This window comes from Molothrus aeneus, chromosome 9 (genome assembly GCF_037042795.1).
Source record: "Molothrus aeneus isolate 106 chromosome 9, BPBGC_Maene_1.0, whole genome shotgun sequence".
NCBI lineage: Eukaryota > Metazoa > Chordata > Aves > Passeriformes > Icteridae > Molothrus > Molothrus aeneus.
Genome location: NC_089654.1, coordinates 7,853,056 through 7,880,791, shown reverse-complemented (window position 1 = coordinate 7,880,791; position 27,736 = coordinate 7,853,056). Strand labels below are relative to the sequence as shown.

Genomic DNA, 27,736 nt, shown 5'->3' with positions numbered 1-27,736 from the left:
TGCCATGTTACTAGGATTGTCATCATCAAGCAGAGAGATGGCAAACAGAGCAAAAGGAAAAGTCAAACAACAACACAGCTGATGCAGGAAGATTTTTCAGTCTCTTCAGCCCTCACACCTCCAAACATGCAAATACAGTCATGCAGGCATTGCTATCACCAGCTCATGTTCCTGGTTCCAGAATGTCATGAACAAAACCAGGGCATTACCTTTCCCTCAGAGAAGATCGACTCAGCACAGAACTCTGAGACTCCTGAACTGCTGCAGGTGCTGAACACTCCAAAGAAGCTGCAGAGTGGGACTCTCTGTTGGGTGGATCTGGGCTCACATCCTCCTTGCAAACAGCAGAACTGTCCAAGCCTTTTCCACTGGTGGATTTTGCCTGAAAAATACCCCACCAAACTAAAAATTATTACGAACATCAAGACGTACAATTTTCATCTTAACCTGAAAGGCTAAAGATTGTATATTCATTCAGATTGTACACTCTTAAAAAATCCATGGTCTAAAGGAAATCAGAAAGTCTCAGAGGAATCTGTTGGTAACTAACACACCATCTTATGTGAAACTCTTCTGCAACAGCCCTTTTATCAACTTTTCTGAGTGCACAATTAAAGGCTTCCCAGGAATCCCACAGATTCAGAATAATGCCTGAGAGCCTAAACAACCCATGGAAGAATCCAGAGGCAGCACAATATATTAGACTACACAGTACACAGAACAGCCCTTGGTAATAAAAGTTTAGAGTCTGACAAAAGTGTGCTTAACATATATATCAAGGTTTATCCTCATAATTCCTTTTCTTTCCTCATCCCTGTTGTCATCAATTTTCCCAGTCATTAGGAAATCTAGGAGGGCACGCATAACTGCATAAACCCACGATTTTTACAGTACTTCAGGAACACAGGCAAAAAGCAACTAAATGAGGATGTAAAGAATAAAACCTCCCAAACCCAAAACAATCCTGACATTAGATTCTTTTAATACAGAAAGAAGCCAAAATCTGAAAAAGAAAGGATATGAAATAACAAAACAGTGGCTTCCCAGTTGCACCAGTGCCACCTTCACATACATTTCCAGAATGAAGAATGCTCTCAGAGTAACTGGTCAGGCAAATGCAAACAGCCTTTAAAGGCTCCTCTATGGCCTTGCTGCAAGCCTTAATGCCAAGGAAAAGCAAATTCTGTATGTGCAGGCATCTTTATCTTTAAAGAGTGCTAAGTTTCCTTCTAATGTTTGTAAATAATCTGTCAGCAGGCCTTAACTGGGCTAGATCAGATTGAAAATGTCCTTTTTCTTGCTTGTGATACTACAGTAGATAACGTTTCAAATACCTATGCAAGATGATCCAAGAAAGACTGGGAAGCTCAGAGCTTCCCAAAAAACAGTGTGTAAGCAAAACCACTTGCAAGTACTCACTTCAGTTTTCTTGGGTCTGTAGCTGTTGAGAGGAGAAGGATCTGGAGAAGGAAAAAAGGTCCATGACAGAAGAAATCAAAATCACATTTGCATTTCTTAAATTCTATGAAATCTTTTACAAAGCATCCTATCTGTCCTCACAAACATTAAATCTACTTCTTGGTCTGTTCTACTAGTTTGTACTGAACAACCCTCATACTGTGACCCAGGAAAAGAAAAAAGGGACTAAACTGTACTGTCTGCATTAAGATTTCTAATCCTAAGGATCTGTTCTTTTCAGAAGTTACAGTTAAGCCTCAAGACACAGACAGGTGACCAAAGACTCCTCTGGATATTAACAGAGGTAGATTTTGGTCTCTTAAACACTGGCCAGAAACCACCAGCTCATTTTTTAAGTGTGCAATGGTATCAGATGATCTGGTCTGTTCCATTATCCAGCCATCACAACTGACAAATCTGTTCCCAAAGGGGATGTGAAACCTTTAAAATCCAGCACCCAGTGCAATGACAAAGAACAAATGTAAAATAACATGTTCATAAGGATTTGCTGTGTAACAAATTATAATTAGTGAGGAAATGAAATAAAAATGAGGCAGAGCACACATAAACAAATACTGATGAGACTCATTAAAATCCTCATATTGTAAGACATGTGCAATAAAATCAAGTTTTAGGGTGCTTTCTTAAATTTCTGGTCCCACACTTTTTATTAAGCTCTCACTTACTGATACCAAAGGATGCTGAAGCAGATACTGGAGCACATCCTGGATGCTCATTAATAATGGTAAGTCACTGATCCACTACTCACAAATACTGCTGAAATAAACATTACCCATTTTTGAAGGAACAGAGCCCCTGAACTTCAAAATAATCAATACCCCAAGCTTGATAAACACACCCACAAACCGTGATGCAAATTTTCTCCACCATCCAACTCAACAAAAAAGAGAGTGAAACAGAGCACTCGTCTGAGCTTTATAATTCTCTCCTATTTTCATATAATGTAGAACTATGCTCCAAGCTTCATGAGGCAAAGAACTTTTCAAGGACACCCTTTGAAGCAGTAATTTATTCAGCATTCTTCCTTTTCCTAGGAAGAACTAACAGCTTTTTCTCCATCACAGATTTTCATAATAAATAAAACCCCCCAAAATAATAATAAAAAACCCCAAATAAAACTGCTTCCTGCAGAAATCAAAAGCAGTTATGAGATATATAGCAGAAAATACTGACCATGGGGTGCCTTGGGCCAGGCTTCTGCTGTGCTTTCTCGCAGGGAACACAAGGAATGAAGTTTAGCACCAGGACTTGGTTGTCCAACCTGAAGCAAAAATACTGTTAAAATACTCAGTATCAGATGTATCAATCCCTGTTTTTTCTGGTTTTGTTCATAAGACCACAACTGGTATTTTCTGCAATATTTTACTTTATTTAAATACTATTTTAGACTATTTTCACAGCACTTGGCTCATGGGCATTATTAGTATTACTGTGCATAAACAGAAACAGTGCTAGAAAGGTCGAGAAAACTCTGAATATCCTATTGTTCAAAGAAAGGGAAAATACAGACAGCTCCTCCTTCATCTGTAATGTCTGCAGTCTTTTTAAACAATTCCTGGTATCTCATACTTATTCTAAACAGCTCAGATCTCACCAAGAGAGATCTGAATCTCTTCCTAATTAAAAAGTTACATTTAATATAATCCAATTTTGATCTTCATAACACAAAATCTCCAGGCCAAAAGAGTTCTCAGCAGTAAAGATGCCCTAAAAGGAGATTTCTCAATCTAGAAAGGCCATGACAGTGAGGACATGCTGAATTAAGAGACAAGCTTTCTCCTTTTTTTGTACAAACATAACCAAGCATTGAAAATCAATAATCAGTGTTAATGATACTACAATTAAACTGTGAACTTCACCTATAGATCAACACCAAGAAGAATTAAATAAAAGGAGTTAAAATAAAAATATTTGAGAAAAACAGTAGATTTATTAATGATTAATGACTTATTCAGGCCATTTTGAATTTCTTAAAGGTAGCTATATGTAGAATAAAACTTCTAAACTTTGACAATATAGTATTAACTAATTATTACTGATACTAGGTAAAAATATAAGGTAGAAGCAAACTATTTAACCACTTGATTATCTAACTGGTTGTGGTAGGTGCCCAGAACTGTAGAGAAATCAGTTGAGAGAGAAATAATGCCACGGCACAGAATATGAACAATCCCATTTGTGCCGCTACAAATTCAAAGTGATTTTCTAAAAACAAAGAATTGTTGAAATAAGAAGAGTAATTAAGAGGGGGGAAAAAATGAGTATATGATCCTCCAGGTGGCTGGGAAATGTAGGCCCTTCATTTTAAAAGAGCTACACACAATTTCTTTAAGTACCTAATTTCAGGACAATTTTTCATGTATGGCAAAATGTCCTTATGTTATGAACTCTAAGTCAAAGCATTTCAGATGTAGCTCTGAGCAAAGGAAGTGTTCCAAATATCACAGGATGACAACATAAAAAAAAAGTTGAAAGAGAGGAAGTGTAAGTGTTCATAATGTGACTAGACACACTTTCTTTAAAGTCTTATTCAGGAATTTTTAATACTAATATCAATTACTTCCAAGCCGAATTTATACACCTATTATCCTGTCTAGTGTGCTGGAAGAAAAGAAATGGGGCCTCAGAGAATTTAACCAAGATATTCATGAAAGAATTTGATCTTTGTCTGTTACTAAAGCGGATAAAAGAAATTTTAGTTTAGTTAATTTTACATTTAAATCATTCTGTGACAGACTGTTAAGGAGAAGAAAAAATTATTCATCTAAACTAAGAGCTGAATGAATTTTTGGAGCGCTATTTAGTGAAAGATCAACATTTGAACTGAGCTTAAGCTGGAAGCCCTGGGAGCCAACACAAACCCGTCTGATGACAAAGGGAGGTTTGTCAGTGTCTCTCCTGAACTCGTGAGGGCCCAGGTTCAGGTGGGCCAGTCTCTGCCTGGCCTCCTCCGAGAGCTCGCACATGCGGCGCTTGGTGTACGGGGACGGCGAGCGCGACTTGGAGGCGATGGTGGGCTGCTCGTAGCTCCTCAGCGCCGAGCTCTGCCCGCCCTGCTCTGCTGAAGGAAGGCTCTTCTTGGCCAGCTTTGAGGGCATTCTTCCATTTGGGGTTGGATGATGCACCCACTGCCTATCGGTCTGAAGTGAAAAAGAGAAATGATCTGATTTGACAGCAGGTAGGATAAAGATCCCTGAACATAACGCAAACAAGGAACTAATAATTTTACCAGAAGGAGATGCCATGGCAGCTGAAGTCCCCCTCACAAAACTATAATCAAACAGCAATTTAAAAAGCATGTTTACCATTTTCTCTGAAACCAAAAGAAGGTTAAACACCTAGTACTGCATGTTAGATGTTAAGCGTCTGATACTCAATTAGCTTTCTCACACAGTTAATGGAGATTCTAAAAATTAAATTTAATTTTGTCTCAAGTTCCTTTAGTACAAAGTTTATCTGAATTAGCCATACACAGATTTGAAGCATGTTTTCATCTGTTTAAGCTTTTATTTTAAAATTTTTCCCCTTTTAAGTACAAGACAAATTAAAAAAGGAGCCTTTTTAATAGTTTAAATTATATGCATTTAGAGTTGCCTAAAGCTCCAGATGAAGTGCAACTACATGCTCTAAAATTAATATTTTCCTGGATTATGGTGAATTTATTAGTTTTTTAAAGTGTAAAGTTTAGTGGAGAAAAACAATACTCTTTCTGTTAGAAATTTTTTTTCAAGCTGGAGCTAGTTGACATTAGCCCTAAATCTGAATGTTACATGGACTGCTCTGGTTCAGAGGGACCCAGATATAAAATGTCCAGCTTGCCTTCAAGGCCTTCCCTTTACACCCAGCCAGTGAGGCTGAGGCTGTGTGTTTGTTTTTTATTGACAGAATCTGAACTCACTGGTGCAGCTGATGGTGAGACACAGCACAGACCCAGCCACACAAAGCCAGACCTAATTTTCTAAGACTAATCTCAGCTTCACCAGAAGCAGGTGATGCTGTTCCTGGCTTACACCAGTTGTAAAACTGCAACACAAGTGAATCTGAGCTGCCATTCATAGATACTTTAGGAACAGTTTAAATTTTAAATAAAATTGCCCTTATTCAAGTCACCTTCACTGAAGTCAATTTTCTGACAATGACAATTTTCACTGATTTTTAATTCTTTTTCTGTCTCGATACATTTCATTTGCTAAATTTGGAAGAAACTTCTCATTGAAGTCATTAGCAATGCCACCAACAGGTCAAAGTCACCTAAGTGTCTTTGCACACAAGCCTTCCTGACAACCATTCCCTTCCAATGATGCTGCTCCATTTTTCAATATTACAGCAGAAGAAGGAGGATATAAGAGTAACTTTACATGACAGCTTGTTCCAGAAATCCAAACCAAAATTCCAATCTGTTAGACCAGAGAAGAGTGCTACTTCACCTTAACTTTACTTGCTGCAAAAGCAGCATTTCCAGATTAATACAAGTGATAGCCTTTTCAACAAAAATCTGCATTTCCATTACTGTCAGTGATACAGTTATGGAAAACAATTAAATTAACTGGTTTGGTTTAATAATGCACCTTCTCTAACCTCACCTAGTTTTTATTGTCCTTAATTTTAGGTGTCAGTAACAAATGGTGAGAAGGCATCTTCCCATCGACAAATGCACCAGGGACTGACACTTCAGCTGATCATAGAACACAGCAGCTGATAATTGTTTCAGATTCAAGGAACTCTCAGCATCTACTGTCATGCACCAAACCCACTCTTTACTCATACTTGATTAAAAATTTAATCAAGTTGTCAAGCACCCGTGATACCCGCTTTAACCACAGCAAAAGAATGAGGAAAGTTTGAAGTGAGCAGCACATGCAAAAGTTGGAAGCAAGGCTATCAATATTAAATCTAGAAATTGCAAACAATTAAATTGTGCTAACCTGTATGTGACTCCTTCCTAAGATTAACAGACTGTCTGAAATATGGCAGGTTGTAGAAAATCTCAATTTTGGTGCAATTCCCTAGAAGAGAGACAATAATTGCATATCAAGCTTCAACTCAAGATAAAGGGTATCAAAGAGGTAAATGTCACCTAATGTAACAAACCATTCCTAATTTTCAGCCATTTCCTTTGTTAATTTCAGCCTTTAATAAAGATAATTAGAAAAGACAGAACAGCAATGGTAAATGTCAAGATGCTAACATTTGCATTTCTGACAATTCAATTACAGATGATTACACTGCTTTTGTACAACAATTAAGGTCTGACTTTTATTTTAATACATTTTTTTGTCAAAAGCACTTTTAAAGATTTTTCATGCCATGCTATATGGCATCAATAAAAATTTCAGTCATGCTCTAGAAGTTTCATTAATACTAACTTTGTAAACTTGTTTGAGAACAGTTTCAGTTGTGCCATCTCATTTGTAAAAACATTTTGTTTAATCAGTCAATCACACTGCAGATAACTATTCCTTTTTAACAGTATGACTAAGAATACCCTTCATTCTGTAATCTTTGGAGTAGTCTGATTTCTGTGGATGCCTCCCTTGTTCCATAACCATGTTCCACCCCCTCACAATCCCCTCCTGCCCATGGGGCAGCCCTAGTTTGTCCCATTTGGAATCACTGGGGTCCCACTGGGCCTCCTGGTGAAGCACAGCACACACAGCAATGGCCAGCATGTCCCTCCTTTTTTACATGATTAGCAGCTTCTGTTCCACTCACCTTTTACTGCAGCCATGGCTAGGAACACAACACCTCAGAAAAACCACTGCCTTTCTATTCACTGAGCATTGGCCAAGGCATTCAGAATTTACTGGGTGTAAAGGACAGGGATTACAACACACAAGGATTATTTCCCAAACAGCAGCATTAAAAAAAGGCATAAAAGAACTAAATGCCACATATGCTATAAACAAGTGGCAATCATCTATGTGCATCCTATGCAGCTCTGCAGAATCCAAGAGAAAATCAAGTGCCCCCAGAAATTCCTACCCCCTCTTTTTTCAACATGGACAGAATTTGGTGCCTAAGGCATCTCAGTGCACAGGCATTTGTGCACATGAACACACAAAATCACTAAGACATGAAAAAGAGCTGGTCTGTTTGTGACTTTATCCCACATCCATAAGAATTAGCAGGAACTTCATGAGTGAAGTCTATTGATTAACCAAACTATTCTCTACCACCTGCCTAAACACTGATTTCCCATTAGGGAACATGATCTGGCCCCAGAATAGATTATGGAAATCAAATGACAAAAATGCCAAGAAAGCTCAGTTGCAGTAATTAACAGAGTCCAGGATTCAATCAAGTCAAGTTATGGCACATAAAAGAGGTTTTAAGCCTGATCGTCTTTAATCAACTCGTTTTTATTACTAATGAATTGTCAAGTGCTATCAACAATTTAAAAAGGGACACATCAGAATTAGTAAGTCTACTAAAAAATGCAACAATAGAGCACCTACTGCTCTTACAGAGACTGGAAATGATTACAAAATTGTTAAGTGTTCATCCCTAAAAAATGACACAAACTATGGTTTCTTCAGAAAAGTAGTCTGTGGAGAGGGAATATGGGATGGCATTTGAATGCACAGGCATGGATATGTCAAAAGCAACTCAGATGCCAAAGCCAATTTGCTCTTTGTTTTCTGCAGTTCCCAAATCAGGGGTTGCTCTAGGATACTCAACACAGAATTATGTAAATACCATCATATAGCCCCAGACACATCTGTAAATGAAAATCCAGCTGGGAAGTTTTTGGGATCTCTTCTGCTTCTGGCTTAGTGGTGTCTGCAGCCTTGAGCATTTCTGCACCAATCATTAAACAGAAGGGACGTAATACCAAGTTGACCACAGAAAAAGTATAAAGGTGGTTCACCTTTAGAAAAATACAAGTCTAATATGTGCTTTTGACTGTAAGGAACACAAGTACAACCCTAGCTTAAAAAAGTATACAGGAATGTAACAGAAGGCCTTGCACTGGACTGTTAATGGAAGATAGCATAGCTAAAAAGAAACTGTTTTAAGTAATGTGGCAAATACTGCATGAAGGTGGGGAATGGAGATAAGAACATCTGTAAGAAATCACTACCACAGTCCAGGCATAAACATATTCTGAAAGGTAAACGTTGCAGAGAAATACAGAAGAGCCAGCAAGAGCCTCAGCTGGGCAACACTGGACCAGGAGAGATAACTCGAGGCATGTCTTGTATGCACACTGAGTTTGTAAACCTTGTAAGACATTTAGCCAGGGACATTATCAGCCAAGTGCCAGATTTCTGGAGGAGTTTTGATCCCCTCAACTTGGATTCCTTCCAACTGGCAGATTAGCAGTGTTAATCAGACACTGCTTGTCACTGCCTATCTGAACTCCACAACCGTAACCTTACTGTTGCTACCTTTATTTTTTTAATAAAAGACAAATTTATTTGGAATCAAACTGTCACTGAAGCACAGCTGCCATTCAAAAATATTCAACATCTCAGCTGGCTATAAATAACTTTTCGTGTGGGAAGAACATGGCTTCAGTAGTATAGGAATAATGTGAGGGTTCTCATGACCTTGTTCAATACTTCCTTTTGCTTAGCATTCACATCCAGCACTTCATGCTGACAGCCTTAGCAAGAGACACTTGCCAGTAAAGCTCAGGGAACACTGGGAGAGGGAGGCACTTGAGACTGCATTTCTACTGGAGGTGAAAATCCTTTCATAGTTTTTCCATTTGGCAAACGAGGAGAGGAACAAGAAGTTCCTTTTGGGAGCCTCCTTCCAATGCAATCAAACCCAGCTTCTGCATTATTCCTGAAAAGGGGGTCACTATGCCAAAATCCTCTCTTATACTGTACTTTCAAGTTATGGAGATGGAATGGAGCAACAAAAGCTTCTGCAGTCCCTGTTCCAGGCAGAGATGGATTTTGTTATTCTGCTCCCAAGGATATGAAGTACATCTGTGTCTTACAGCAGTCAACTTTTTAAAGCTACTACAGTATCATCATTCATCACCTACACTTCCAAATTACTCTGACCACATCTTCTCACAGCTCACAAATTATGGCACCTTCTTTTTATTAGAAAATACATAATTTTTGTTTCAAATAACTCAGTTTGACAAAACCCATCAAACTTGTCTAGCAGCTCTGCTTCTATGAAGACTCACTATATTCTGTTCACAAAAAAATCTAAAAACATTTAGCTAATACCACTTCATTTGTTCCTACCTCACTGTTTTTTCTCAGCACCAGGAAGGCACCTATTCTATGAGCAGCATGAAGGCAAAACAGTCCCACCCCATCTCTTGAGCCACACCACCAGGCATGGGATGAGTCACATCAAAGAAACACTACAGCCAAAATAATGGTTGTTTTTGTTTTTAAGCTACTGCAGAATCAGACATTTTGTAGCACAAAATCACAACCTTAATTCATTCAAATGTAACACAGCATTAGACACCAAATTAGCACCTCTAATTGCAAGTCTGGGCAGTTTCCAGGTTGCCCTTTCTGGGGAAAGGCTACACCAGCTAAAAGATAACAATGAACTTTAATCAGCATTTCCCTCCTCCCAGGTGCTTTTAGCCCAACCACAATGGACAGGGTAATTGAGTTCTTATCCAAATGTCCTGCCAATCCACCGGTAAAACTCCACAAAAACCTCAAAACACATCATCACCATCCTTCTTAAGATGCCTTCCTGGGTTATTCTGCTGACAATTAAGATTCAACAGTCAAACTTCATGAAAGGGCATTGTGAAATGAATTCATTTTCATTTAACATGTACTTGAGCCCTTATCTCCAGAAAATTAGCATTAATTCACTGCACTCATTCTGCCAATTAGCTATTGTTCCAAAATGCTATGGAGAGGGACCAAGGAGGAGGGTTACATGGCTTCTGTTGAGAACCATGAAGTCAATATGACATCTCCTGCATCCCTTCAGCCACCAGCTGCATCACAGATTAAACTGAATGGAGACATGTCATGGTGCCTCACTGCAAACCAAGTGGAAACTAACTTTTCCACATTAAATAATTTCTTGAAGCATTTTGAAAAAAGATTATACTTTCCCCGAAGTTCAGCTGTGGATTTGTACATTCAACACCTTAAAATGGCAAAATCTGTCAGAAGTAATCGCTTTTCATTTGAAGAAGTTCAAGGGGTTTCTTCAGTGAAGCAGACTGTGTCATAAATACAATCCACAGACATTCACTCACTGTGAAAGACGGGGACCTCTTCATTAAAACCTCACGCTGCAAACCACGGAGCCCATGGGTAAGCTTAGGGTCAGGGAACAGGAAATCTCTTGTATTTTCTTCATATGTAGCTAGAACTTTTCCCACTAAAAAGAAAATACATACTTTAATTGGAAAATAGACAAAGCCACACAGCACAGACACCACACACAGAGCCATGTTGAAGCCAGGATAAATTTTGTTCCTTACAAATTAACAGCATGGCTCTAAAACTCCTATAGCACTAGGAAATAACCTCATCAAGTTAAATCAGCAGCAAAAATGTGCAGAATCTACTATGAAACGATGTTTCAATGTTAGTGGAAAAAAAATTAAAGAAGATTGTGTTAACTCTTCTATAACAGGTACATGAAAGGTTTTCTTCAGGTAACTTTTCAGGACTTTTCTTCTTTCTTTCCCTTCCATGCCACAGAAAAAAAACCAGAATTTTTTAATGGCACCCAATTCCTTATGAAAAAATACCATTCCATACTACAGAACAGTAATAGTAGCAGTAAAAAAACCCACAAGCAACAGCAAAATAATTATTTTAAGATTTTTCTCAATACCCTGTCTTGCTACTTCCGAAAAAGACAAGTTTTTCTTTAGACGTAAACCCTTGAATGCATATTGTGAAAAAATGCATCTTGTGATATTGCAGCCATCTTGCTAGCTTATGCTGGGCTGTATCACACCTATGTTTGAGCCCTGAAAATAAATTCTTATGCAAGATCCTTTACTTCGCACAAAAAAAATCCCCATTCACTACATTTCTTCAAGTAAACAGTCTGGTGAGTCACCTGAGAGAAGCAGCAGTTTCCTTGAAAGTACTAAGGACAAGTGAGAGAGTGCTTTTAATACCACAGTTTCCAAATGAGTCCTCTTTAAAACTTGACTTTATTTCCAATAAAATGCAGATTTACATTATTCATGGGAACACTTGAATTTCATTAAAATAGATTTTTATAATCACACAAACCAATAACAGAAGTATGACAAATCGCTATTTATTATCTTCACACATCCCAAGAGACCTGTAATACTTATAGTGAGGATAAGAGTTTTCCCAGTGGTCACCATTAAAATGGAAGGAAAAAAAGTGTCACTCTGAGAACAAGATTATGCACTCTGAAATTTCACAGACAGCCTCTCTAGAAGTGAATTGTGATGCAGTTAATAATTATGCACTGGATGATTACAGTTTATTTTCCATTTTTAAAATATTATCACTTTCCTAAGCCTCAGTATGATACATTTAAATATTCAGTTATTATTCTCTTTCAAGAATGAGATCCTCTTGATCTATTAACATTTTCTATTCAGAGGACTATTTGTTGAAGGGCTTTCTATGTTGTTTGTGTGTTGAAAAAAGTAATTGTGCTGTAATGGGCAATGTCCTCCTGGAAATTCACCTATTAAACTGCATAATTTATGAAAAGACTGATACAATACCTGGAGGAACGAGCTGTATTAGTTCAAGTACTGCTGTGTCAACTAGAAGGGAAAAAAGTTTTTCATGAGTTAAAAAAAAACCTAAAATGAAAATTTCCATAATCAAAACCCAAGAAAAATGAATCACTGATTTAAACTTCACAGCACTGTACATTGCTGCACTATTTCCACCACACCAATAATAAGATAAATTTAAGTATAGCTTGCATAAATATCATAGATGAACACAATGGCATTAGCAGGGTACAAATGACAAAACTAAATCTGACTTAGAACTTGTAAGTTCTATCTGCTGCCAAGTTTTTCCTCTTTTAAAGAAGATTATGCAAGCTTTGCCCCCTTTACAGATAACTCCCATGTGAGGGAGTTATCCTGCAGTTTGAGTTCAGGTCAGCGTTTTCTCACCACAATTCATTATACAAATGTAGCAAGACATAATCTTCTTAAAAATGAAAAGAATAACTTTACAAAAATTACAGGTTTATCCTTTTAAAATTTGAAAATTAATCAAATAAATAACCATATAAAGGAACCCACTACCAGATAACCAGCTGGACTTTCAACTACTTATGACTTTTTACCCTTTTCCTGTTCCACAGCATGTAACATACATTTCTAGAGGCATTTTGTTAAGTAATACTGGTTACCTACTAGTTTTTCAGAGAACAGTCTCCTTCTGATAGAAAAACCATCACATACTTTAAACCTCCAAAACATCTTTAGAGCCCATATATGTATGGCATTAATGGATACAACACAGTACAAAAAAAACCCAGAACTTACACTCCAGTAACTTCACAAGGTCTCCAGGATCAACTATATTAGCAAATTCCTGAAAAAGAAATAATAATAATAATAATAATAATAGTAGCAGTAGTAATAATAATGATGACACAATCAAAGTAATCAGATGGACCTCTTGGGAATGTGAAGGGAAAAAAACCCAAAAATCAATGCTCTTCCTTGCTAGGATGGTTGTCAAGAGTCCTATCCCCACTGGAAAAAAGAAAGGATACTAAAATTATCATTTGGAACATGATCGAATTCATTGAAGGCCAGCAGTTCTTGTTATATACTTCCTATGCATACAGAGTTGCTTCTCTGTATGTAAATAACAAAAAATAATTTATTGTGAAGTGTTGAAGATGTAAAAGTAAGCACTGTCTAAGAAAATTTCAAGAAACATAATTTGCTGCATGTACTACAATTCTGATAGGTCACTGTTCTCTAATTTATTAGTAATGTTTTAAGCTTCATTTTCACAGAGGTGACTTTTCAGTCTCCTGTTCAGGTTTTTTTTTAACCTGAATCCCATGTGAATAGATAGCAAGGAATAGGGTAGGATGTTGCACTGGATGGAAGTCCCTACATTACACTGAAAACAGCATTCAGTACATTCCCCTTAAGAAGTTTGTGTTATGTTTGCCTTTAAAGAATGATGGTCTTTCCTACTCTTCACAGGTAGTGAAATAATCACTGTTTGTTTCTCATCCCCTTCACCAGAGCATCACTCTGAGCAAGTTTACTCAGCCTGGTTTTCAAAGTGCTGGGGAATGCTTAAAGGAGAAGAACTGGAAAGGGCAAGGTATTGTTATTCATAGGTAGTGGAGAAGCCAGATCATATCTGTAAGATACTGTGTTTCATTATCCCTGTGGTACTAATAATGAAGCTAGTAGGGACTCAGAATATGTGATAAACAACTATAAATTACAGGGCCAGAGTACCAATCTGGGAATTCTGGTGACAAACCATGAAAAAAGTATCTCAAAGGGAGTAAGATGTCACCAAAAAGGCTTGAGCCGCTATTTTATCTTTCTACTAAATTAAGTTTCCTCTCCTATATTTTTGTACAGTCTCTGTTCTTCACCTTGCCATAATTTTTAGAACAAAAACATTCAAGCCAGGAAAACAGACACTGAGGAAGGACAGTTCACAAAAGAATCAACAAACACCTAAAAACTCTCATCATACATTAGAATCTTCAGTACACACAATTCTTGAGTCCCCATGTGAATAATACAGGCACACCCCTCCTCTGTGCTAAAGAGAAGCAAGAGATAAAATACTGCTCCATTCTCAGTGTGATTATTTGTGCTCATGGGTTTTGCAGACAAATTTTGTGGAATTTGTGATGGGGTTTATTTGGGTTGCATCAGAACTTGACATATCTTACCTTTTCAAATAGTAGTCTTTCTTGAAAGAAGAGTGGGAACACTGCAGGGACACATTCAGTTTTGTGGTACTGCCCAAGTACAAAGACACTGAGATAAAGTTCCTGTTTGTCTTTCAGCTGCACTCCAGGACAAGTTATCTGTAGAAGTAACACACTCATTAAACAAACTGAACTTTAGCTAGACAAGCAATGGCTGTTTCCAAGATAAAAATGAAACAGTCAGGATTGAAATGGTTGATTTGTGAAAGTCAGGATGCAACAGACTAGAGCAAAAAAAAAAATTCTTCTCTAAAGCAATTCCATTTGTACAGAATGGACAGGAGAAAAAAGTCACCATTTTAAAACAATCAGGACCAAATTCTTGCATAAGTAAACACACTCCATTGTCATCAACCAAAACTGAAACTCAAGGCCAGGTTAGCACAATTAAAGGTATGCTCTGACTGTGTAAGGCATAATCATCTTCTATATGAAGACTCATGTAGAATGAAGTCTACATGAGGCCAAAACACAAAACCCCACCCAAAATTCAGCCTAACTACAGAATGAAACTAGTAAATTTATGTGCTTAGATATCCATACTCTGTCCAGCCACCAGAAAGGGCAAGTTTATTTGCAAATTGTCTGTAAATGAGAAAAAGCAACTGTTGTTCCAGTACTACCAGACACATTTCTTCCTTTCTCTGGGAAGTCTGCCCATCTTTGAACTCAAAGCAGGGAAGGCTTCTCACTAGGCTGCCACATACTGCCCCAAATCTCTCAACTTTCTCTGCACAATTCTGAAATTCTTTGACTAAGAAGTCAGTCTGTTTTTAAAGCTCTGATTGCAAGAATGTACACAACTCACTCCAAAACTATTTGCTATTTTCTCCAAGCCACGTGGATTTATTTTATTTCCCTGAGAGAGAACTGACACCTTTCACTTAAGGTCTCATGCTCATTTTTTAAGTCAGTATTAGAAATACGAGGTTGTCTCTTCCAGCATAAGGCTTCTGGAGAAAGTGTTCAGACTTTCAATTGCCAGGAAGAAAGACAAAGGAGGAGAGTGATGGGAATTAAAATAAGTGATTTAGTTACAGTCTCCTACTCCCAAGTGAACATTTTACTTGAGAAATCCTAACTGGATTTAAAAGAAAACTGTATAAACAGCAGGAAAAAAGGTGGAAGAACTAGAAGAAAACAATGTGTGATAGATCACTACAGATAAAGTATAAGGTAAAAAAAAAGGTTTCCTCTCCATATAAATGAGGGCTTCAAATCCACAAGAAAAGTGCCAGAATAATGGATAACCCAATTGAAACAGTCTGTCAAGCATTAAACAGCTTGTATGACACTCATGCAGTTGCAAGTGTGAACAGGAGTGAGAGAGACAGATTTCATTCATACAAGGAAAGATCCCCAAACTACATACTGCATGTCGTATCAGCTTTACTTCTCACTTTTGTCTTCGATATTTTTGTAGAATTTACAACCATTTTAAGCTGGAGTTTTGTGCTTTTCACCTTAGAGAAGGGAACCAATGTTTGCCTATTTGTTAAGAGACCTGAAGATGCTGGAATGGGCAAACCTGCCAACAACAAATGCCATTTTTCTGGTTATCCTGTAAAAAGAAAACAAATTCTTACAAATGAGCATGTGGGTCAAGGTAGCACATGTGGAAACTTCTGATTCTACTACCCTGGAGATAAACTGCACAACTCATCACCTGGGCTGGAACACCAAATCTATGTGGCCATGTACCTTTAAAGCAGTTCCAAAAATGCTTTTGGAAAATGAATGACAAAAAATGAATGACACATGCATACCTGCAGCTCATGACACCTATTCTGTAACATGCAGAGCTCCATAACACTTGGGAGACAAACTGAAGCTCTTATCTGACTGCAGACTGCTCCAGCAGGATAAGGGACTATTTTAAAGATGGTAAGAGTGTTATCTATGGATCAGCTAAGGAAAAGGGAGATCAGTGCTGCAATTAACTGACCTCACATGCAACCCCAAGGACCATGAGAAATTTCTAGGACAGGTTTATGCTGGATATCTCGGCTGAAAGTTCCCAGGAGGATGGAAAATGTGTACCAGCCCCCAGTCCCTCCACTGCTGGGACATCACATATAGCCATAAAGAAATCGCTGAATTAAGCTCACAGAAAAGGACAGAATTCTACTGATCTTAACCCTCTACAGCAGTTATTACACACAGTCCATGGCAGGATAAACCAAACAAAAAACCTGCTTAGTCTTTAAGTAAGGCCTTCCATTTGAGAGGAGAAATGAAGGAAACTACTAACAAGACAAACTAAAGAGCTGGTGGACTCAGACTGGAGAAGATCTTGGAATTTCATTAAGTCAAAGGAAGCAAAACCCATCTGTATCCTAAAGCAAGGGTAAAACAGAGGGCAGAACTTCTGACAAAACTAGACAGATTTCAAAGAGGGTGGAGAAATATGTAGAGCACTGTAAAAATGGCAGGAAAATAAATCAGAAATTTGGACAAGACTTTGGTCACAAATAAAGCAAACAGAGAATTAACGGACATGGCATAAATCAGCCAAGATGTGAAAGCTAACAAATCTATGTCGCAAACACAACTGAATATTTTGCCTTGGTTTTAATAAAATTTAACAAAGGAGAAAAAAGACAACTCGAAGAATTAAGTTATGGAAACAAAAGTCATCCAATATGCACTAGGCCTGGACCAAGGAGCCACAGGGAGTCTGAACCATCTTCAGCACATGTTGTGGAAGAATGTAGTTTTTCTTAAATGAAATGTAATGAAAACAGGGAAGGTAGAATCTGCTCAAAAATCCATGTGAGACAGAGATCTGAAAACTGACAATCCCATTGATCGAAATATTTAAATATTCAAAAATAAAGAATAAAGACGTGGATTAAAAAATCACTAGGAAAAAATCCAGTAGGACACATTCCATAAAAACAGATCAATCAAAAAAAATTCTACACTTTCTTGAAAATCCATTTTCTGGATAAAGGATATCATATAGTATCATGAGGAATTATTATTTATGATGAAAAAATTAAGAATAGTTAGTAGACGAGTTAGTATCAAAGATGGCACAGAACTGGCCAAAGGACAGCATCAATAATGTGCAAAAACCAGGATGTATCAAGCTGAGGTTACCATTAAAAACATTCCTCTCTGCTTACTGAGATTCATGTCTTTTAACATTTTTAATGACCCTGACTCATATTAAGATACATAGGATGAAAGTTGGCCTTTTTTTTTTCCCTACATCACCTAAGACAAAATTTAGGGTTTAAAATTAGGGTTCAAAATTAGGGTTCAATTTTGACTCTGATCAATGCATATTCAAAGTGGAAGAGTAGCTCCCATCCCTAAGATGGTAAGAAAGCTGGTGAGTCCATCACACAAAATACTACCAAAAATATCAGCTTGCTTTAGCTGATAAAGATCAACTGGGAAATGAAAGAACTGCTGCCCAAAAAACACATCAAGGGAGCAAACACCAAGGGGAAAAAAAATCCTTAAATGAAAAGCCAGTGTTGATATTTGTGTAAGAGTAGTCTCCATTCTTACTTGTAGCCTTGAGAGCAGGGTAAATAACAAATACCCCACGCCTGCAAACCTGACCCTGGGGAAATGTGTTCCCTGTACTCAATCCTGGCACAGGAATAGCTCACAGCCAGTGGGAACAGAAAAGGCAAGCACATTGCTCTGCTCCAGGAACCAAGCAGGCCTTGGCATTGTGGAGACAAACACCAGCTGTTGATACAGCACAACAACAGCGCCAGGGTGACACCCTGGCCATCCATGTGTGCAAATCCACAGCTCTGCCTCGGAGCAGCCACTCAGGTTTGGGAACAAGGGCAGCTAAGCAACCAGGAATACCTGGCCAATTTCCCAGTGTAGACTTCCTGGATTTGCACTCGAGTTTTGTGGCTGGCATCTCGTGTTTTCCCCTCAGCAGCAGGTATCCTTTTATGTATGGCAGTGCTTGTTCTGGATACAGGACCAGGGCATATGAAGCCACCGACTCCAGGGTAACTGGGCCCTGTCTAACACAGCTACTTCTGCAAACCGTTCCGGAGCATCATACAGCTCCTTGCTGTGCTCCCAGCTTGGATATGAGCAGAAAACTTTGCAAAGTGCAGAGTACAATCCTAACATAATGAATGTCAAAACTTTCCACTTTCACACTTTCTGACCTCACTCCCTGCCATGTAACACCCAGATATTCGGAGCTGCCCAGAGCCATGAACAAGCCGCTCTTTCCTGGGACTTGTTTTGGTTTTAGCTTTTTCTTTTCTCCCCCCCTGAGAGTGCTTTTCCCTACACCCTACAGCTCCCCAAGAATCAGTATGTTTCAAAAAAAACCCTTTTCCACAGGAAAATGCGAACTCTGAAGCGGCACGGCCGTTGCTAACACGAGAGGAAGGGCGGGGTACGGGGACAAACATCCCCCACAACTTTGCCACAGGAAAAGGGAGCTGCGGAGGGGCACGGCTGCTGCCAACACCCCCGCGGGGGCTGCACACAGGGGCTGCAATGCCAGACGGAGCTCGGCCCCGCTCGGCAGCAGGGCCCGGAGCAGCCCCCCAGAAGCTCCGCCGGGCCGGGAGCGCGGGCGGCGACCGGCCGAGGAAAGCGGGGCGGGAGGCGCTGCCGGAAGAGCCAAGCGCGGCTTCTCCTGCCGGCCGCGGCCCGGCTGAGGCGGGCGGGGAGCGCGGCCCGGGCACTCACCGAGCAGAGCTCCAGCTGCAGGACGCAGCGCAGCGCTTTCCGCGGCATGGGCGGGCGGGCAGCGGGGCCCGCCGGGTCCGGGCCGCTCGGGCTCGGCCGACGCCGTTGTCACGGTAACCGGGGCGCGTCCGGCCCGCGGCGGCCGCTCCGCCCTCCTCGGGGGCGGCTTCCCCTCCCTCCTTCCTTGTCTCCGTGCCCGCCCCGCCCTGCCCTCACCGCCGTCGCGCTGGAAAGATGAGATCCTGTGCTCGCCCTGCCTACGCGCGTCCCCCGAGCGCCCTTGTCCCCTTCCCCTCAGCCCCTCGCTGCTCTCCGGGTCCTCCTGCCCTCACAGAATCAGTCAGGTTGGAAAAGATCTCTGAGATCGCCGTGTCCGACCTATGGCCGAACACCACTCTCAGCTAGATCATGGCGCACGTCCCGTCTTTCCTCAAACGCCTCTTCAGGGCCTGTGGTTCCACCACTGCCGTGGGCTGCCCGTTCCAGTCTATAATGATCGTTTCCATGAAGAAATTCTTCCAAATTTCAAACCTAAACCCCTGGCACACTTTCAGAGTACGTCCTCTTGTCCTGTCGCTAATCCTGTCCCTCATCCCTGCTCATCCCACAACCTTCTCTGGTTCTCCCACCTTCCCATCCTGACCTCAAGCTGGCTCATCCTGGCACTCCCCACAGGGCTTTCTGGAGCTGCTGGAGTGTACCAGAAGTACCATGCATAGTAGATAAAAAAGTACCATAAATAGTAGATAAAATACAATTTCCATCCTCTGCCTCCTGAGGGTGGGACAGTGCCAGTGGTGGGTGATGGAGCATTGGTGAGAAAGCGCAGGTGTCCAGTGTGGGACAGGGAATCAGACAGGTCACGGGGCTGCTTTGGGACATCCAGGAGGAACGTGAAGCTCAGGATGTGTCAGATTCCTCCAGCTTCTTGATCTGCCAGATTCCTCTAGCTTCTTGGTCCTACTGCAGAAAGGTGCAGAGAGAGGCAGCAAGCCTTCTCTGCAGCAGAGGGGTCTCAACCAAGTTTTATACATCTCCAGGCTTAAGTAGCTAAAAAGCACTGGATTTCCATGTTTGTTTTTTTTTTTTTTTTTCTTTTTTGATGCAATTTACCTACATCATGTTGTAGACATCTGGGCCCTTTTGACTCAAGTATCCCATTTTAATGTCCTCTGTGGGTGAGACACAGTGCACAGGGTATATTCCATCTTTGAAGACTTGTCTGCATGCTCATATCTGAAACTGTTTATTCCTATCCTCCCACAAACTCAGATTTATGTCCTTGATCTTCACCATTTTGGTCATATCAAGGATATTCCCCAATGTCTCTGCTGCTTAGTTGTTTTCAGAGTATTTGCAATCCCATCCAACACCAAAATAGTCTGATTTCTGTCTTAGCAAGTGTAGGTTATTTCAGCCTCACACCTTGAGGGGATTTTGGGCTTTAAATATTCTTTCCAAGTCCTCAAGTACAGCTGTAGAGAGGACAGAAAATTTTAATTGCTTCCAAAAGAAAGCAGTGGCTCAAATGTATCCCTTGGCTTTTTTTATTTTAATTTTGCAATTTCAAAGAAAAATCATGTTAAGTGATCTGGAAAGAAACAGCATTCTGAAAATGCTTTGATTTCTGTCTTTGTTTTTTGGTTTTGCTTATTTTTTTAAAGGAAACAGCAAAGAACACAATAGGCCAGTGCAGACCAAAGGTGAAATCGATAGATGGATTAAGTGTTGCTACTAATACTTGATACTAATATTTTAAAACAAATAAAGGATTGGAAAGGCAGGGCTTGTTTCCATTAACGTGACTTCTGTAGCAGCTCTATTTGTTTCTGTTTAGGTGGGTTTGGGTCTTTTTTAGGGTGTAGTTTGGGTTGTTTTGGTTTAGGGTTGTTTTTTGTTTGTTTATTTGGTTTTTGTTTTTTGGGTTTTTTTTGTTTTAGCAAAGGATTCTGTGTTTAGGGCCTGAAGAATTCTCTGTAGACTTCTACTACATAAATTAAGGAGGGGCTTATTGTTGGATAAAATAATTTTCTAAGTTTTATCAGTCTCAAGGTTATGAATAGCATTCCAGAGTTAATGAGAAGAAAATTCTCACAGATCCATAGCTTCAGATGGTACCAGTATTAAAATGGTTTATTGCTTATTTTTCAGCCAGCTTTCATATATATGCTTTTTAGAGGGTTAAATAACGTGTTAAAGATTGTGAAGTATGAGATATTATGGTAAGTGTGGCCTTATAAGAACAGAAGATAGATAAATGCTGAAATCAAAAATGGTATCATGTTTGTGATGAGAATTTAATATCCATGTGCAGTGCCCTGGAACAGAAGTACTTTATAGCCCTTGAAAAAGGAGCACAAGGCAGGACAGAAAGCTTCTCCAAAGTGATAAGGCAGTGATGAATTTCAGTGCCTTTCCCTGGCAAACCCTTCTGGTCTGCAGAGTTTCTGCCCCTTCTCCCTGCTGGGCCTTGGGAAGGAAGGCTGCTGCTGCTGCTGCTGCAGTGCTTTCCTCTCCAGCCCTTTCTGCAGCAATGTGAGACCCAGCTGGACCTTCTCATTTTTGTTAAATGCCTGATTTACACTTGCATTTGCACTGCAGGAACAGTAATGCAGGAATCTGGGTGACAATGAGGGAAACCCAGACTTTTACTAAAAATGCATTTCTAATAAGAAAAAACTGTTAACCAAAACGACAAAAAAAGTGCTTGCTCCTGGTATAGATCTCAGATTTTAACTGCTGTAAAATTTCCCCGCAGTGAAAGCACATGAATTCCTTTGCATTTACAGCAGTAAATCTTCTTGTAATACGACTTAGTTCTATGTATTAAAGGACTCTGAATTACTTCTCTGCATTGTGTTATTTTTTTCTTTTACAATCTACTCTAGTTATGGGCTTCAGCTTTTCCTGTCCTCTGGCCCTCTAAAATGGCTGCTACAGAAGAGCTGTGATGTCATCAAAATACTCAATTTTCTTCTTATTTCTACCACTGCAAACTAGAAGTAACTGTCAAAAGATTGAAGTCACACTGGTTTAAGATAATTAACCACAAGATTTATATCATATTGTTGCAGTTCTCATGATGGTCAGGCATCAGGAGATTCAGTGCATTGAAATATGCTGCAAAATAGGTAAAGTGGGAAAAATAGGAAGGGTGAGGTTTGCAAACAGTGGTTATTGTACAGTTCAGAATCTAAAAAATACTAGGGATTAGACAGAATTAGATCAGATCAGGCAGGAGATCAGAGAGCAAGCCTAACATCACTGAGTTTGTCAGAGGCTCACTTTCAGCTAAGAAGCCAGGAATGGTTTTCTCCATTTCTTAGGAAGCAGAACGCCGGGTGCAAAGTGATATTTCACAGTCATCCTGGCAATCAGAGTGAAGGGAATAAAGGAGCTTTCCACATTTGGCACCCTGTGCTATAGTTCTTAGGAATATTGTCAGAGGTTCATTTCTACCTATTTTGAGCCCCTGATGTTGCCCAGGCAGCCAGAGGAGACATCTCTGTTCCTGCACATCGAGCCTGTTATTTAGATATTATCACTGAGCATGACTGACCATTAATAACTGAAGAGAATTCCAGGAAGGCATCTGCTCAAACAACAGCAATAAATTACAGGATGTGGTAAGATTTCCACATTAGAAAGGCAAACAAACAAAACATTAAGACTGTGTTACTTTAGAGGGGAGAAAAATAAGATGTAATTCAAAGGAGGTACATAAGGGACTGAATAATATGTAGAAATAAGTTCTTCTGTTTGCCCATGCCTATTTATCCTTTCAAAGGACACGTGCAGTGAAATTAAAAGACGACAAAATCAAAACTGATAGAAGAAAGTACTTTAGATGGTGGAACTTGTTATCACAAGATGTATTCAACAATGTTCCAAACAGAATTAGGGTGCTCTGGGGACCCCACTGGGCAATACCCCCTTGCATTAATTTTGATCTTCTGACTCACTGTGAGGTTAAATGTGCAATCCACAAAAGTCAGTCCCTGTGCAAAGAATTGTAGTAGAAGAAAACAGGCAGCAGAAGTTAAGACTAAATAATCCCAGAACACTATAGAGCAGAGCTGGAAGAATTTTGTGAGAGATTCTAATAGGATCTAAGGGGACCGAAGTGAATTGGATTACTGCAGACAGTAATGTAAGAGGGAAAGGTAGAGTGCTAGATTATTGATGAGGACAGAGGATGGAGATTACCTGAGGGTGTCAGCACACTCCTCACAAAATACATTTTCATCTAATCTTTCTACTTTAAAGCAGGGAAAAAAAGTTGCCCAGAAGTTCCCATTCATTAATATCTATTGCTTTCGAAAAAGGCCACAATGATTTTGTTGATCCTGTCTTATTGAGCATCTTGCTCTTTCCTGATGTGCAAAGACACGACTGGGCAGAGCTCTTGGCTTTCTTGATGAATGTACGAGTTGCTACAGGCAAAAGGCCACCTGCTCATGTTTTTATGTAGGTGAAGCAGTGACCTTTCTTTGCCATGCCCTCCCAGTCTCACCAGTGCCTTTCGCAGAGCATTTTTACTGCACATCTGGAGAAACTCAGTGCCTCTTTAACATTTCACTGTGGCTCAGCCATGACAGAGCAATTCCTCCATTTTGCTGCTAAGTCAATACTCACTTTGGTGCATGTGAGCATTAGCTTCACTTATTCTTGATGTGTATCCTGCCTGCAACAAAAAAGAAATAATAGGCAAGCTATCTAAAGACACTGAAGTTTTCTTAACATGTAAGCTGTTTTCCAGGTCCACTAAATTCTTTTTCAACTGGCTGCAGCTGAAGAAATCAAGCCTGATTTGATTACAGCCACTAGAGGAATATTCCAGATCTTGAATTCAGCTGTAGTAATTGGAAACTTGTGTTGTAAAGGAATCATCTAAATTCATCTAAGAGATAACTTCTTTGAATATAGTCTTAGGAATTCACAGATGACACAAATTCAATCAGCGAAGACAGCATTAGCTTTGTACCACAGAAAGTTCCTAGTCTCTCCCTTACTCAGTTCAGAAGAGGTAACATTTTTCTTTGTGCTTTACATTTAAAATAAATTGTCTTAGGTGGAGACATTGCCCCAGCAAAGTTTTTGCCAGAAACAAAATTCTTCTAACCAAGTTATAAACCCCTGAAAATAGGGCTTTATAATGGGACTGCTGATAGACCCTTAACAATAGCACTGTGAATGGTGCTGCTATAATTAATGATACTTCAGAAAGATTTATGGTCCTTAGAAAGAGATAAAACAGAAATATCATTGCTTCTTTTCCGCCCATCATTTTATCCTCTATGAAATTTTATGTGAAATAAGTCAAATGAAAAATGTAAGCTCTTAATCTTTTCCCAGAGTCCCGTCTCTCACTTGATGAACACTTTCACAGAATAAATTAGAGCTTTTTACTTCTTATGTATGTACAGCTTTGTATTTAAAAGGCAAAGAAAAGAACATTGTTGGCTTGGCAAAGCAGCTCAAGACAACGGTCATGGAGGAAGCAAACATGACTCACTATTCTTGTCTGTTCTGCTACACCAGAGACAATGACTCTTGTCCTGCAGTAGTTCTGAGCAGCTGGGTAGTGTCCAAAAGTGCTCTGTAGGGAAGATTCTCTGCTGATGGAAAGTCAGCCACAATGACTCTGGCTGCAACAGCAAGAGCCCAGTGGCCTGAGCAGAAAGCCAAAAGCTGTGGCTTGAGTACAGCAGATAGTACCTTTGTGAAAACACAGAATACTATATGGATATTTAATTTAACTAGGAAAGGCATAGCAAGAATCAGTTGCTGGAGGCTGAAGATAGAAAAAAATTGAATTAGATATTTGGCATTATATTGTAACAGAGAAAGGGAGTAACCACTGGAACCGGCTATCAAAGAGAAAGTGAATTCTCCATTTCCTGACAATACTAAAGGAGAATGAGAAGCTCACAAAAGAAATGCTTTTGTTGAAACAAAACATATTTTAGCCAAACAAAAAGAAGATTGACAGCCATATTTAATGGCCTCTGATGTACAGGAGGCTGCCCTGACTGTATGTTCTGTGTCTGAATGTTGTGACTGTACAGCATTTTAACAAATAATGGTAAAGCACTGCTCACTGAGCAGCGATCAGTGGAGAGGGCTCTGAAGGATCTGCCTTGGAGCCCATTCCCTGCAGCGCCTGGCACTGCCCAGGGAGCTGCTGGGGGGTGGCAGGGAATGCCAGCTTCTGAGGCTTCTGAGCCTGCAGGGGGACAAGCTTCACCTCTGGGCAGCCAGGCTGAGGCAGCAGCTGAATAGGGGCTGAGAAGTCACAGATTTGGCACAGGCCACCTGGAACGGCAGCTAAAGCTCAAAATCCATCACATCCAGATCAAGGCTCTGGCTTGCGCCAGCCTCGCCCAGCTCAGATGGCATCAGGCGCTTGTTTTCCAAAAGCCTCTGCAGTGTGTCAGGAGTTTTGTCCCACTCACTGCCCATTAAAGTAGCAGCGTTTGAGCATCTTCCCTGTTATTTTGATTGACAACAGCGAAGTCACTAGAGAACCTCAAGGACTTTCTTGCTGGCTTGTTTTCCTGTTATAAATCATAGCTTTTTATATTAGAGGAAAAAAACCTGAAATGCTGTTTCAAAATAATGACTGAAGTTAGTTTCTAATAGGAAGCTCTGAGGGCTATGCTCAAATTCCCCATAAATTATAACATTGCTGCTTTAAAATGTCTCCAATTCATCAGAAAAAGAGAGCGATATTACATACATATATATATATACTTTAAAAAAATATTTTTTTTAATGACAAGAACTTTTGGTTTTCAATGGAATTCACTTTGGAGGGCAGAACATTTTCTTTTTCATTGTAAGAAGATTTGTAAAGGCATCCCAAGGGGAGCACAAAAGTGCCACAACATGGCTGCCTCCACATCTTTTTCCTTGGGAACATCCCTAACCCTAGGCTGATTACCTGTAGCAAAAGAAAGAGTAGAGTGGATTAGTGTTAATCAGGGACATGGGAAAGTCGGGAAGGTTTTAAATGAGCTTTTGGGCTAGCAGCTCAAATGAGAATTCCAGATCCATCAGATGTAGGGGCAAAAATAAAATTCAGAATAGCAGAAGATACGTCTGAATCCTGGGTAATTAACTTTTGAATGTAATAAGATATTTTTTGGAAGTAGAAGCCTCTCTCTCTCTTTCTCTCTAGCATTGTTATCCTAGTAAAAGTGTGCCCTTAGTATTATAAGAAAGTGACTCCTACCTGCTTTCTTTTTCAGTGTCTTAATGGTGTATACACACAGCACCTTGTTAAAGGAAAGTTAAGTAATAATGAACTAGAACTTCCCAGTCTCTGGCAATAAATTTGCCCAAACACAGAGTGCAGATGAATTGCCTCCAAAGTTGGGTGAGTTACACCAGGTAACCAGGTAAGCAGCTGGCACAGTATGGGACAGTCATAAGTGGTCTGAAGATCTTGGGGTTCAAGATGAGTTCCAAAATCCCCTAGAGACATTGCTGACTTCAGTAAACATTAGAGCAGGATTAGGCTGGAGTGTAAGGGTAGGAAGTCTTCTTACAGCTCTGAGATATGAAATATCCCTTAATGTTTCTGTGCTGCCAGTTTAACTCCCTGTAAAATGAGGACACTAACACCTAGTCACTAAAAAAGGGGGAAAAAAAAAAAAGAAGAGAAAAATAAAAAAAGAGAAAAAAGAACCCCCACCGATTATCTGTTCTTGGAGGCTGTACAATGCTATAATTAACAATCCTATTTCTAGCTGTTTGTGTTTCTTTTACACATGAATCATCATTAAAGGTTAATGAGAAAACTAACACTATTTGAAAAGGTTGTTTTCTCATTATTTAAACATTTTCATTTTAAAAGCTCTGTGTATTCCTAGAATATTATTAATTTATGATTTGCTAAACAATATCTTAACTAGTCCCTTTTTATTTCCTCACATGGCATAATTTTAAGCAACTGCAATCAGTGCCCTTAGTTCCACTCATCAGTTCTGAGTCTCTGCACTGCTGAGTCTCCAGCAGAACAAACTTCATCCAAACAAAGCACAGACATGTCCATCAAATCAGCCAGAGCTTCTGACACGCACCTGGTGCCAGCTTGGTGCTCTAGTGTTGGCTTTACACTGACTGCCAGAGGAACAGAGGATTCTGGATCCAGTGTCATGTTAGCTTAGCACAGAGAGGTGATGCCTAACGTAGCATAAACCCCATCAGCACTACACCAAACCCTCCACGTTATTTTTTAACAAATTTAAGCCATCAGGGTGAGCATGTATGAGTTCAGTGCTTTACATCAGTAGATCCAACACTGAGAGCCATAAAGTTACAGGTTGGTCACATCCAAGCCTGCAGTTAATTTTACGCTGAGATAAAACACGATTGAATTCAAAAAAACCCTATAAATCATTTGTCCATTTTCAGTGCATTGGAATATATTATGGTGTTGAAAGCAACTCTTCTGGCATGGTGGAAGATGAACCCAACATTATAACATCAAACCAAGCCACCTGTACTTGTGGCCATGAGGGGAAAAGATGAGCAGAAACCCAAAAGTTTGCTCAAGTTCTTGCTCCACACCAGGGGTGTACGTGCCAGGTTTTCCAGTTGGACGTGACTCTCTCTTAATGACCAAAGTTAACAAAACAACCCCTCTGAAAACAGGACTTCATGACAGAAACGCCTACACAGCTGTAAG

General features: G+C 39.7%; 1 protein-coding gene across 1 annotated transcript in view; it reads right to left on the bottom strand.

The window, feature by feature from the left end:
* SPATA6 (spermatogenesis associated 6) overlaps positions 1-19,154 on the bottom strand; it is a 41,395-nt gene extending 22,241 nt beyond the window's left edge. The window contains exons 1-10 of the mRNA XM_066555955.1: positions 19,045-19,154; positions 14,323-14,460; positions 12,932-12,980; positions 12,149-12,190; positions 10,679-10,803; positions 6,405-6,485; positions 4,341-4,619; positions 2,653-2,740; positions 1,420-1,460; positions 210-382 (exon numbers count right to left, since the gene is read on the bottom strand). Coding sequence (XP_066412052.1) covers positions 210-382; positions 1,420-1,460; positions 2,653-2,740; positions 4,341-4,619; positions 6,405-6,485; positions 10,679-10,803; positions 12,149-12,190; positions 12,932-12,980; positions 14,323-14,460; positions 19,045-19,092 — 1,064 coding nt within the window. The 5' untranslated portion in view covers positions 19,093-19,154. The remainder of the gene's footprint in view (positions 1-209; positions 383-1,419; positions 1,461-2,652; positions 2,741-4,340; positions 4,620-6,404; positions 6,486-10,678; positions 10,804-12,148; positions 12,191-12,931; positions 12,981-14,322; positions 14,461-19,044) is intronic.
* Between the last annotated feature and the right edge of the window lie 8,582 nt (positions 19,155-27,736).